Raw genomic sequence first — 14,360 nt, 5'->3', positions numbered from 1 at the left:
AACATGAGATTAACACTGGCATACAGTACCAGGTACCAGTCACAAAGAGGTGCTATGACTTGGATGAGGGGCCATGGTATTAAATATTTCTTCCACTATGCTTTGTAAAATAGGCTGCAAAAGGCAAAAATCTGGACCAAGTTGGGTGAAAGGAGTATGGTATACAGTAGGCTACAGTAGCTACTGGTACCATACCGGTACTTTAACAATATTTCCACGCTGTTATATCCTACCACTTGAGTACTATTACCTGTATTTTTCACATTGCTCTTGCTACCTCCATACAGTTTTATTCCAATTAGGAGACCCCTCATAGGATACAAATACTGTATGGCACACTTACTCAAACCTGACAGAGACACCTAATCCATTTCAGCTCTGGATAACCAAGTACAGTACAGCCATACTGAAAGGCTGATTTGAGTGGCAACCCAAAGGACCCATTCCTACCTCATATATTATCTTCTTTCATGCAACCACAACTTTAGTATTCAAGTACTGTAATGTATGTAATTGGAGCAGCCCAGTTCTCCCAGATGAAAATACAGTCTCCAAAAACCTCTTTAATACAATGACATTTTAACTTCACTTCTGCTTCCTCTAGGCAGTTTTATTCAGCTTAGAGATTCCTTAGCACTATATGGAATTAAATTAAAAAGATCCTCACTTAAAAACCACACCCTGTATCAGCAAGACAGGTAGCAGTAGTGCCCTGTAAATGGTGCAGCTTCAGGCTCATCTGGAATGTGAACCCAGTGGACTAAAGGCTTAAACTGTCCTGTACTCCACCACCCTCCTTCATGGAGGAACAGGGAAGTAGTTGCTGGATGTTTGAATACGGTAACCAGGCAACTGAGACAGCTGGCCACATCAGTGTCACCACTTAAGGCATCCATCTTCATCATCACCTAAAAAACTGATTTGCCTATCCCTACATAAGTGGAAGGCTTGGAGAGAAACTGTGGTACAATTGCATGCTGAAAACTATCAATCGATCTATTGCCAGATGCCATAATCCCATTAGGGGTGGCCATTTGTCTCTGGGTTAGTGGTTTTACGGAGAGGGTCACTAACCCTCCACAAACCCACTTGTTGACACGTAAGGTACATGTGTGGGTTTGTCATATGGTTACCACCCAGCGTTGTAAACGGTTTCCTGGATTACAGGAAACCATTAGGCTTGTCACAACAAACCTATCAGATGTTGCTAAAGAAGTCCCCATGACAAAGGCAGCGTAATATCTACACAGCAAATTATATGTCACCTGTTTGATGTTCCATTCATTTTAGCTGTTGACTCCTCAGTAAACTGGAGGAATACTGCCATCTACCGACACCTAAAAAACTGATTTGCCTATCCCTACATAAGTGGAAGGCTTGGAGAGAAACTGTGGTACAATTGCATGCTGAAAACTATCAATCGATCTATAGCCAGATGCCATAATCCCATTAGGGGTGGCCATTTGTCTCTGGGTTAGTGGTTTTATGGAGAGGGTCGCTAACCCTTCACCAACCCACTTGTTGACACATAAGGTACATGTGCGAGTTTGTCATATGGTTACCACCCAGCGTTGTAAACGGTTTCCTGGATTACAGGAAACCATTAAGCTTGTCACTCAATGTAGAGTCACCTGAAAATGAAAGAAGAGTAATAAAAAGTGGCAAAAAAGATGAGGGAAATAGGATAGGAGGGCTGACACAGAAAAAGAATGATAAAGGTGAAGGAATAAGTAGGTAGCACTACATCAAGTGAGTGGATGATGGTTGCCACCACCTATCACAAATCAGTGTCAGCATGCTGAAAATATGGGAGAAATTATTTGGTATTTTAATCAACATAACCATGAAGAAGGAAAAAAGTCAACCTGAGGCCAGGAAGGGATGAGATAATTATTGGGAAGGGAAAAGGGTGCGTAGATCAGATATTTGTTCTAAGATGTTTAGTGGAGAAGTATCTAGAGAAGATGGACTTGGAGAAAGCTTATGACAGAATAGATAGAAAAGGTATGTGGAAGGTACTGAGAATATATGGTGTGGAGGGGAAACTGTTGAGTGCTGTGAAGAGTCTGTACGAAGGAGCTAGGGCTATGGTGCAAGTGGATGGTGAGCTAAGTGAGTTCTGTGATCTCAGTGTGGAACTGAAACAGGGTTGTGTGATGTCTCCATGGCTGTTTAATATATACATGGATGGCATTGTAAAGGAGGTGCAAGGTAGGGCAGTGGATGTGGGGCTGGCTCTAATGAATGGGGGTGAGATTTGGAAGATTCCGGTGTTGTTGTTTGCTGATGATACAGTATTGTTGAGTGAAGACGAATGGGAGCTGCAAGGTTTGGTGAATGAATTTGGGACAGTGTGCAGGAAGAGGAATCTGAAAGTTAATGTAAACAAGTGTAAAGTTATGGTGTTTGAGAGGAATGAAGTCAGAATGCACAGTGAAGTTGGATGGCGAGGATATGGAGAATGTGAGTGCATTCAAGTACTTGGGTAGTGTGATGTGTAAGGATGGAACCTTGGGGGATGAAGTGCGTGAAAGGGTACAGCAGGGAAAGAAGGTTGTTGGTTCACTGAAAGCAGTGATGAGAAATAGGGAGGTGAGTATGGAAGTTATGAAGTCACTGCATGACAGTATTGTGATCCCTACCCTGACTTATCGAAGCGAGGCATGGACCTTGCAAGAGGGGAACAAGTCAAGAGTGACAGCAGTGGAAATGAGCTACTTGAGAGGAGCACGTGGAGTGACATGGAGGGACAGGTTGACGAATGAAGAAGTGAAAACATTGTGGAGTGGGTGTGGATGAGAAGATTAGGAGAAATACACTGAGGTGGTTTGAACATGTGGAGAGAATGGAGAATGAAAGACTGACTAAGAGGGTGTATGTAGGTGAGGTGGAGGGAGAGGGAGGGGAAGACCGAGGATGAGGTGGAGGGATGGAGTTGAGAGGTATATGAGGGAGGGGGTAGTGAGTTGGGGGGAGGGTACCGGGTAGTCAAATGGTGGGTGACAGAATGACTTGGAGGCATTTTGTCTGCGGCCACCCTTTGCGAGACTGGGGCGTTGGGCTATATATAGATAGACAGACTAAATAACAATAATAATACCGTAGTAATAACAATAAGTATATTCCAGTAATGTACATAAATCGACGCATAAAAACTACCAGAAATGATAACACTGACTATTTGATAAAACATTACAATATATATATATATACTGTATAATATTTTTTACCTCATTCAGACACCAAACTGGGGTAGGACAAGTTATCATGCAATGGTACAGAGTTGCCTTTGTACATTATTATTATTTTCTTTTTTCACAGTACTAAATAGTATATACATTAAAAAGAAAAAAAAAAAAATACTGATTACTGTTTATTTTTCCCACCTAAACCGTCCTTCCTGACAAATGTTACTTAGTAGGTTTCGTGCAAGATGTCGAACCTCCATTATTTTGGAAAATAATATGGTCAACACCTCAAAAATACCCGTGGATCCGCCCATTCCTAGTAATCAATGGGTTCATGACGGCTATGGTTAAGTTCCCGAAGTGGAATCCCTACTGTTCTAAATAAATGTGTCTGATAGGTACAAAAAGTAATTTGTGTCATCGCAAGGAAGTGGTCATTCCAAATTCCAGTCACGATCAAACTTTTACATAACGTCATTACTCATACCGTTCACGCCGTACTACAAAACAACCAAATATTGTACAGTTAGAGACTTCAGTGAAGGCAACAGCAAACATTACAAAATAGAGGTCCTACAGTTAGAAAGGGCAGTATTAACTACAGTACACTAACTACACAAAAGACGTGCCGTAATTTACCCTACGTGATACGGTACACAAATAATACGTTTAACTACGTAGTACTTCCATCAAAGTAACTAAAAGTATAAAATTCAAAAACAGTTCCTATCATGCGGGGCTAATCACACATTATAAACACATTAATTTTAAATACATCAATTATTCCCATATACGTGTCCCACTTTGATAACGTAGTATAAATGGGAGCGGTTCGTGAAGGGGTCCCCATGGGAAAATAGGTAGTTTAATCTTAACTCTGCACTCACCGTTGCATCTGCGGCCACAAGCGGCTTTCCTAGTGGCTTGTCCACCTTCTTCTCCGTCTTAGGTTTGGTAACGATGGTCATTTTGACGGTGGCAAAGTCACACAACCACCCTCTGCACAGGCTCAACCACAACTAAGCTCCGTACTGCCGTCTGTGCAGAGGATCAATACAACTATATAAGCGACTGAATTTCTCGAGAGTGAAAGTTTCTGACTCCTTGAGGGAGACAGGCGCGTTTAGCGCACAGCTGTAAATGCCATTGTATAATACCAATATATACATTTAAATGCTTACACAGAACATTCTTTAAAAGCCACGCAGAATGCTTCAACTCAATTTCATATATGTTACATATATCTTATAATACTGATGATAAAGCAAAAATTTTCATTTCAAACATGAAGGGATTCGATTCTACTATCCGTCATTTAGTGCTCAGTGAAGGAACATCTTCCACATTAGGGGTATTCTAGAGGATACATATAATCGTTCATTAAAATTTGTTGAAGATAATTAGTATATGTTTTTGCTTACATTAATACTGTAAAGTGTGGGAAGAAACATTTTACTTCTCGCAACGTCGATCATATACTGCGGATGGATTTTTTTTTAGGGGGGGAGGGGGCGTAGTAAATACAGAACTAAGGGTATAAAAACTCTGCTAACCAATACACTTGGCTCATCATATACGTGCAAATAAAGAGGATTACTTTAAGGTGTAATGCATACGCGATAGTAGCGTAGTAGCAGATGGAACTCACTTTATTGTATCGGGCGCAACAAATGTTGCGAGGTATGATTCGGTTAGGATTAACCTGTCCCCACGTTTCACCGAGTTCCATCTGAACATGGAAAGCAAAGTTAGGGTCGATGATGGTATAAAGCTTTTTTTTTTTTCTTGCTTGATAAACTCTGCTTCACATATTTTCGATTTAGTGGCTAAATAGTGAAGCGTGCTAATCCTTTAACTGTCGTGGATGCATTTAGGTACTCTGCTTAGACCAACGCCAAAAATTCTTTAGCAGAGGCGAGATACTCAAAGTGGGCATACTGTACACAATGACACAGCAATATACATTTTCCTTTCTATCGCCTACAGCCAAAATACCCATACATACAGCACACTGAAAACCTCTCCCTGGCAGTGTATCTCAATCACTACTGCATTTTTGTGGATCATCTATTACAAGTTCTGCATTGGATCTAATTCCTCCCAGCTCTCATTTTACACACTACAAGGCCATACACCCTATTCCATGACATTACTACCCTCATACCCAATGATCATAACCTTTGTTTTACCAACATAAATTTTCAGTCCTTTTGTTTCCATCCCATCGCTTCAATTCTCTTTTTTTTTTTTTCTCTTCCATGCCTTTAACAATAAATATTACAGAAGCTGGCTTGCACGTGCCTAACATGGATGGGTGACTCAATTATATACTGTAGTCAAACTGTTCCAAGGATTACTAGATATAACTACAGTACAAATTGTAAAGTTACAAAGTGAGGAGACAAAATAAAGGCAACCATTAGAATACTCATATAATTTCCGCTGCTACACTGTATACTTAGTATACATTAAAATTTACTTATGAAAGATAGAATAAGGAAGAAAAGTAACACTTCACAAAAGGCTTGGACATATTACATGGACGATCTTTCACTGCTCCTCTACCACTCTATATGGTGGTTGCAATGTCATTAACTCTTTCTCCATTACTGTGTGGGATGTGCCAAAGCATTATCCTTGCATAAGTACTGCCTAATACTATTCTGAATTTTGAGAATCTGCCATGGTAAAAAGCTGGAACTTTTTACATGTTACATTTGTCTTGTTATATTCTATTTTAAATTCATAAATTACCAACACACACACACACACACACACACACACAAAATCACTCCTTTAAAACAAACTGTCCTGATGTATCTATTTACATTCAATCCAATAACGTATATTTTACCCTTCCCATGTGGACAATTTTATTTTGCTTACAGAGAAAAGAGACTGTGGAGGGGATAATGGAGGCTGTTTCTAACACTGTCATGGTAGATGGCTTCTCAAAAGTTAACAAGATTGTCTGAAGGGAACATAAATATTCTAAAAATTATGTCGGTGGATTGAAGAGGTAATTAAATAACGTCCACAAAGGCCAGCACATCTTTCAGCTACCCATGAAGAATGGCTTAAAGCTCCAGCTCTAGCTCAGGGTCTTCAATGTAGCAAAATTACAAGACATATACAAAACTGCTCAATGCAATATTTAAATGTGATGTATCTCTAAACTGATGTCTTTTACGATGCAAAAAATATAAATAAAAAATGAAAGTATGGTGGAAGCCTATCTACCCACTGCCTACTGCCCAATCCCAAAGTATAATCCCTTCATTCTGATGATATATTATTTATTATGATCTTGGTACTTCCAGACAACTAAGGAATTGCCTCTTGTCTAAAAGGGTTAATAAAAGCTATAATAAACCTCTTCAATTTGCAAAGTCTCTCCTACGCTGAACTGAAGATTCTGAAAATAGCACAACTGTAATTATACCGTATGTCACTGAAATACAGGGGTTAACCAGGATGGCTATTTGGAAGGAAAGTAGCTTAACCTCCTTTTCACATTATTGCTGGAGCACCTTCTCACTCTTCGGCCTGTATACCTGTCAGCTTAGAAGTCTCTCCAACATCTCTTCCTTTAAGGCTTATTTTGCACATCTCTGCTCATCACTCTCTTGTATGATATTTACACAGTGTATTTTTTAAGCTAAATGTTTATGTGAAGCTACAAAATGTAATGAATGTTTCTGATGTATCAGATACAGCCAAGATTCTGGGGGCTTGAATGATGAGTGAATGGAGGTGTGGCCAACTAGATTGGGCAAAACCTTGGCTGTCTGGACGTGCTACTCCGCACCCTGCCCTAGGGTGGGTAAGGAGGTCCAGATGATGATGATGATGATGATGATTGTGATGATGATGATGATGATTTTTATAACACTGACATACACTGCATAAATGACAAGAGATTTAACTTATGTACTTTTTATCAATAATTTTTATATCATCACGGACTGCATAAATGACACATGCTTTACTTGTCATAAACAAAAATAAACTGCTGAGGAAGAGGTGCTGAGGAATCCCCTTACCTGACAACAAAACAGACCTTTACAGAACCTTGAGGTTAGGAGGCTACTGATATGTGCTGTGGTAATGCACAAGGTAGTGTAATATTCACCACATAATCTACAAATACTTAACACTCTCACAATCAGACCAACTCTGCCATTCTACTCCAGCTGACAACATAAGATTTTATTCAGCTAAACGTCCATCAAGGGGGCGTGAGGGTTTATAGGTCATGTGAATAACTGTACATGAATCCCAGTGCAATACATTAAGCAATACTAAAATCTGGTTCTTGTTGAAAGTGCAAAGCGACATACGTGGTGGTACAAATATGTAATCACAAGGTGCTGTAGACAGTGAACTTTCAGTTTTTTTCTTGCTACCTCCAGATGACTTTCAGCATCCTGAGAGAGACAATGTAAACAGGAGGCACTGGAAATGGCCTGCATTTGTCCCCTCATTACCAGCTGGCTCATCTAAGCTAAATATCATCTAGCAGCAGCAAGAATAAAACAAAGAAATACATCAACATATTGATGTGTATAAACTATAAAAGATAAAATAGTATGGAACCTTGATGCAATGCAGTTTTTACATTTCAATTAATACATGATTGCCTAGAAGCTTCATCATTGAGATCATGATCATCATTCTATGCAGCTAACCTGTGATGTGAAGCCAAGATTCTGCAGGCTTGAATGATGCAAGTATAGTCATGTGGCTCCTTTCAGTGGGCATACTCATGAGAGTTTTCCCACTAACTTCCTGTACTTTCGTTTTCCTTGCTTGTGGATCCTACCACACTCCACCATTATGTGGAAAAATGGTCAGGATGATGAAGAAAATGATGCCATACAGTACTCAACAAAAAAGAATATTTCTCTCACAACACTTCAAAGCTCTCTGAAACAAATGGCATTTATGAAAATCTAAATAATGTAGCACTCATCACATTAACATACAACACTTCTAGTTAAACTTTCTGTTACTCAGATCTGCTACATATACCAAAACATGTAGAAATACTGCCCAGGTTCTGTTTCACTAAGATTCTTCAATTCAATGACATTTTTCATTCTTTTCTTGCTGCCTGTGGATTATTATAGTCAGCTTATGATTTTTTTTGAACTGGAGGGATTAGATAAAGCTTTAACATTTACACAAGAAGAAGCTTTTGCAAACTGAATAAAATCACCTGAAGGCATCAAGAATATGCTAAAACATATCATTGTATTGAAGAGATTAATCTGACTGTACCTAACCCTCAATATATCAGACTGAGCTTTTATCACATCTTAAACCTACTGGACTTTTACACTGTACAAAGCTCAGTCCAATAACCGATGAAGGTCCACAGTAATGATGTTTAACTGTATTAATTTTGGTTTTATAGCTTAACCTCTTCAACCCAGAGATGCTTCTTACATTACTTTCAACTCAGATGAGATCTCCCTCCTCTGTAAGCTCAGAAACAATCACAACCTCTTAAAGCTGGGAATGTTAATTTTATCTTCCACAGCCAATTTTTTTTATTTATTTATTTTTTTCTGGTTTATTGCTCACATAATGCCACTCAGTAACGAGTGAGGCCGGTCACTCTCATCTTAAATGTCAGGATCAACTTGCCTAGCCCCAGGCTCCTACGCTCCTCATGGGGCAACACAGGATTGGATGATGGATGGATGGATGTTTTTTTTCTAATCTCAGGTGGAACATCTCTTGGTTATAAGGGTTAGGCTTTATTAACAAGCATACACATTTGTTTCTGCATTATTTAAAGCTATTAAAGTTCCTACGGGAATATTTGCAATGTACTCAAGTACAGTAGTAACCTTATACTTTTTATTGATTTACTGGACTGTCATCAGATATATCCACACAACTCCATCACAGTGAGAGCTGAGCAATACCTGCATTAGAATTCTGTTTTTGTTCCACTTGGTGTGTCCTAATTTAAGGTTTGCTCTTTCCTGAGTGTACCATTCACTTATCTGTTGTACACAACAGCCAATGCTCCCTAAGCTGGAGAAAATCTTCCATCAAAAATAAATATAGAGACTTCAGCAACAAAGTATAGTGTAAAGACATCTACTTAACTACTACAATATGCCACATCCAGTGGAGAATGGCTTCAGCTTCAACAAGTGATATCTTGGATTACTGTCCCCATTCAACAATGATTCCTCTTCCTACCACACACAACGTACTATCACATACTGTACTCCCCTATTTTTGTCCTTCCAAACAGTTCGACGTGTAGCTCTCCTTGCAACAACACGACTCTCCTACGCTCTCTTAGTTAGCACAATAATCATATTAATGTAAAATGTGCAGTGCAGTTCAATAAAATATGATCAATTTAAATGGGAAATGGAAAAACTATCCAGTCTGTAGGAATGACCATACTACTAAACATTTAACACAAAAGTAGCATTTTCCAGCCAGTCGTTATCACAACAATCTGGCTATGCAACAATACTAGCGAGTGTAATCTCTGTTGCTGTAAGATATACCACTGTGACAAGCCTATGAGAACACAGAAAACCGTTCATAAAAATAAATACTAAACCATGATATGAAATGTAAGTTTTCAGATAATTACGGTGTGTAGCATTTATGAGCATTAAAGCTCTACCAGTGCACAGTTACTATGACAGTATCTGCTATACAAAGACACTTTGGGAAAGTTTTCTCAACACAGCATACATATTTCATTTCACTTACACACCAACCATAAAAAGAAACTGTCAGGTTATACAACCATACACATGAACTTATACAGGGTGTTGAAACAGATGCAAAACATTGTACAGTACTACATCCTGTACAGTGTTATGCAACATTCTTTACTCCTATAAACACAAGGATTGTCAAAACACTGAATATGGACCGTCTATGTCTTGTAGTTAAGGACCAGTTTAACACCACTGGATACAACATCACGTCACACATAGGAACAATGAAGACCATTTCTATTGCAGTGAATGACAGCTCTTTTATCACCATACTCTCTGATGGGCCACAATCACACTTATATTCACCTGACTCAATTAAATATCTTTTCTTAATACAACTTAAAGACAAATTTGTGGTTCCTCACATAATGAATGAAACTTCCTCTATATACAGGGGCACTTTAAGTCTGTCCCATTCTTGCACCATGAGAAGTTTGATTAGGCTTATGCTTCTCTACACAGCCCTCTTGTTTTTGCCAATTCATCATATCTCCCCACTCTGTCCTTTCTTATAATGCTGAAATGTAAATTTCATCCCTCCTCAATCACCCCATTACCCGCACGTATATGTCCAGGTTCTACGCCGTGCTTTCAAATCCAGTGAAGATCCACTTTCTCTCCAAACATGCACCAACACCAGTGGTCACCTGTTTGTACACTGTTGGGTATCTGGAATATGAGAAAGAGTGAGAGATAAGGTCTTCATTTAATGGAGACACATCTGGCCGTAGATACAAACTAGATTTCCCTCTATTAACATGAGAGAGGGGGGTGTGAGTTGGGAGCAGGGGAGTGAAATGGCGGGGGACAGGGCGACTTGGAGGCGATTTGTTTGTGGCCACCCCAAACGGGATTGAGGCGTCTGGCAATATATAGATAGATAGATAGATTTCTTACACTCTCTTACATCGTTTAGTCACATTCTTCCAGCCACTCAAACAGACGAACTGGAAAAAGTTAAATGCACATCTCTGAAAGTACATATCACACTGGCAAACATATATAAGTACTATACTATATCTGGTATTTAATCATGCAGACAAAAGGTCTACAACTTCTCATATTTTACTGCACTGAAGTTTATATGACAATCATCTCCAGACATCATAACATTCATACAAATATTGCATTTTGATATTATATATGATACATGTTGATATTTACACCATGTATGCATGAATGTCAGAAATGTAAAGGCTAGTCATGTTTAATTCATAGGCAGGCAACTCTTAACACACTACATATTCTAGCAGTGTAACAGACCACTTCATTACAATGATGCCACTTTCACCCTCGTCTTATTTTGTCCAGTTTCACTGACCTTAGGAGACACTCCTTATAGTGAGGAATTTGAGAAAATTCCACTATTCTTAGTAATTCTATGAGGTGTCCCATGAAGCATGTCTCAAACTACTGTACATGAGATTACTCTTGAATATATTTTGACCAATAAATGCTATTTGAACATGGGTCCAACTCTGCTACTACAGAGCTACATTTAATGATGATCCCGCCTTGGGGTGGGATAGGAGGTCTGAATGATGATGATGATGATGATGGATGATGATGATGATGATGATGATGGATGATGATGATGATGATTAAGATGATGATGACAATGATGATGATGATGATGATGATGACAATGACAATGATGATGAAATGATGATGATGATGATGATATGGGTGAATTATGGGGAAGACCATTTTTGACCATATGGTCATCAGCAAGTATCTCTCCATAAAAATGAAGAACTAGACTCACGTAGATACAGAATGTTTTACTCATAATTGGCCCAAGAATAACTCCTGTAGAGTGACAGGTTTCACTGGACACCCTGTACACTGCAGCAGTAGTAAAATGATCATGAGAGATGTATACTAACTGGTTAAGCATTGCCTCAATGTCAGATGGTCTGATCTCCTTGTCAAACTGCTGGATGAAAGACCAGATGTAGTCCACACTGGCACCTTTGGGGTGGATGTGCAGGAAGGTTGATGTCAGGCCTGGAGGAGAAGAGATAGTGGTTATCAGTGTTATAATCACCCAAACCTTATGGCACACTATAGTTCACATACCTTAACAACAAAGATTTTCACCTCTTTACTGCTTGTTTGATTATCTCCTTTAGTTCAGTGGCAGAATAAGACAATGGAAAACTGTGGAATGCTTTAAGGAGTTTTTCAAAAGCAGTGAGGCATGAGTAGACGATGTCTGAGTGTTTCAGTATGAGTGTTGGAGTAAGACAATGGTGTGTGACATTCCTATGCCAGTAGGAGCATTTGCAGTAAGGCAGATACTACATACTGCCAGAATTTCTAGTTTCCAATTATTTTTTGTGGGCAATTCAGAATGCTCCCTTATGCACGTTTTTTCATAACAATATTATGTACAAACTTTTCTCATTCATATAAGATGAGTCCCATGCCTAATAATGAGGTCACAAAATACTTTGTGATGTTGTTCGAATGTTTTGTGGAGTTGGCTGTATATGTCAAAGAGATGAAGATCTATCAGTTACACACATGTATGAATATTTCTTTACTTAAACTTTTATTGAAATACTCTGTGGTCACCAGCAAATGTTTTTAAAAAAGTTGTTTCACCAGATGGTCGCTGCCTGCAGTAGGGCATGCTCTACAGATCAAAACACAGCCACATGGTTTATCAGATGTTTCCTACACTTTCCTCTTATTGGTTCTGTCTTGGCAGATGGGAATTTGGCCCAGCCTCTGGCATCTCTTGCATCCTTCTTTCTTGTTATCCACTTTCTTGAGTCCGATCTGCAGTCAGCCACAGCACATATTATGAAGCGTCATGTTGAATGTTGACAAGTCTGCTGATAAACGCTCAGACATCTGGCACCTTGGAGCTCTGGAGCCGAGACCAAAGTCAGTATTTTTTTACAGCAGATAAATCTGTTAATATGACCTGACAGCAACATCCACGAATTTACAATGGTGTGAGTTCATATAAAGACGAATACAGTACTAATATAGCTCCTCTGTCATACTTTTCGCTATTTGCCCTACACATAACAGATTCCAGCAATGGTTATAATGGTTGGTATTTGTGAAATACAGACTGTATTATGCATATCATCTCTAAATAATAATACTTTAGACATATTTTAATTATTATTTGCTTATCAGATAGTCAAAAGTTTCTGCATATATGAGTTGAGAGATGAATCATAGATTCTTTGCCGAGTTTGTTCCTTTGACCTTGCAATCTCTGTCTGTGGGAACCGCAGTCTCTTTGACGAAAATCTTTTGTTTTTTTCTTTTAATACATTTGCTGGTAACCACTGAGAGTATTTGAATAAAAGTATAAATCAAGAAATATTCGTACATGCATGTAAAACCAATAAATCTTCATCTCTTGACATATACAGCCAACTCCACAAAACATTCGAACACCATCACAGAGTACAGTACAGTATTTTGTGACATTATTAGGCACGGGACTCACTTTAAATGAATGAGAAAAATTTGTACATACAGCACTATTATTATGAAAAACCACGCGTATGGGAGCATTCTGCATTGCCTGCAAAATAAAAATGGAAATTAAAAATTCTGGCAGTATGTAGCATGTGCCTTGTTTTGGGCTTAATGCAGCATCTCCTATTCTACTCAAACACACACATGCACACACACACACACACACACACACACACACACGTATATAGGGTTGTGAAAGAGGTGAAAACTTAAGTTAGGGAAAAGGGAAGGGGATAAATGATGTCAGGCGACATATCTCCAATCTGACATATGCAGATGATGCTGTTTTGCTTGCCAATAGTGATCAGGATCTTTGCAGAATGGTTGTTTTGTGAATGTCTACAGGCTGAGTGATTTGAAAGCACCATAAATGCAGATAGTAGTCATGCAATGGTTGCTGAGACAGGTGTGATGTGCTGGTGAAAGGACAGAAAGATGAATTGGCAAATAAACTTAACATCTTCACTCCGAGGACATAATTCTTAAGAAAAAAAAATTCTTGCTTCCTTTTGACAACTTTATTCAGCTATGTGGTGACTTTTTAAACTGGATGGGTTAGACACAGCCTTCATTAACCCCTTTACTAAGAGAAGCCTTTCCTGCACTGAATAATGTAATCTGTAATTAGGATGATTAAAGCTGAAAAACACATCATAGGAGTAAGAGTGTTCAATACTTGTGTAGTACTGACCAATTAGCCTGGCTGTCTTGTCTGTGAGGGGCTGTGGAGGGAGTGGTGTGAGATCCTCCCCATCTTCCTTTACATCATCCTCACCCCCCTCACCCCCCACCCCATGTTGTTCTCTCAGTTTCCTCAGCTTGGCCTGCAATTCTGCCATCTTTGCATCATCCTGTCGTTTTCGCACAGCATTCTCGGAAAGCGTCTGAAATATACGCTAACTTAAATAAT

At 39.0% G+C, this 14,360-nt stretch overlaps 2 protein-coding genes across 2 annotated transcripts in view; both read right to left on the bottom strand.

Annotated features, from left to right (window-relative positions):
• LOC145403050 (integral membrane protein 2C) overlaps positions 1 to 4,183 on the bottom strand; it is a 48,483-nt gene extending 44,300 nt beyond the window's left edge. The window contains exon 1 of the mRNA XM_080274895.1: positions 4,076 to 4,183. Coding sequence (XP_080131021.1) covers positions 4,076 to 4,156 — 81 coding nt within the window. The 5' untranslated portion in view covers positions 4,157 to 4,183. The remainder of the gene's footprint in view (positions 1 to 4,075) is intronic.
• A 6,245-nt stretch (positions 4,184 to 10,428) lies between these two features.
• The window catches only part of LOC145403256 (ecto-NOX disulfide-thiol exchanger 1), a 45,120-nt gene continuing 41,188 nt past the window's right edge, over positions 10,429 to 14,360 (bottom strand). Inside the window, exons 16-18 of the mRNA XM_080275072.1 lie at positions 14,142 to 14,334; positions 11,833 to 11,953; positions 10,429 to 10,615 (exon numbers count right to left, since the gene is read on the bottom strand). Coding sequence (XP_080131198.1) covers positions 10,525 to 10,615; positions 11,833 to 11,953; positions 14,142 to 14,334 — 405 coding nt within the window. The 3' untranslated portion in view covers positions 10,429 to 10,524. The remainder of the gene's footprint in view (positions 10,616 to 11,832; positions 11,954 to 14,141; positions 14,335 to 14,360) is intronic.

Source organism: Coenobita brevimanus, chromosome 60, assembly GCF_032717465.1.
Source record: "Coenobita brevimanus isolate Jiangsu-jjx chromosome 60, ASM3271746v2, whole genome shotgun sequence".
NCBI lineage: Eukaryota > Metazoa > Arthropoda > Malacostraca > Decapoda > Coenobitidae > Coenobita > Coenobita brevimanus.
This window is presented reverse-complemented; position numbering and strand designations above follow the sequence as displayed.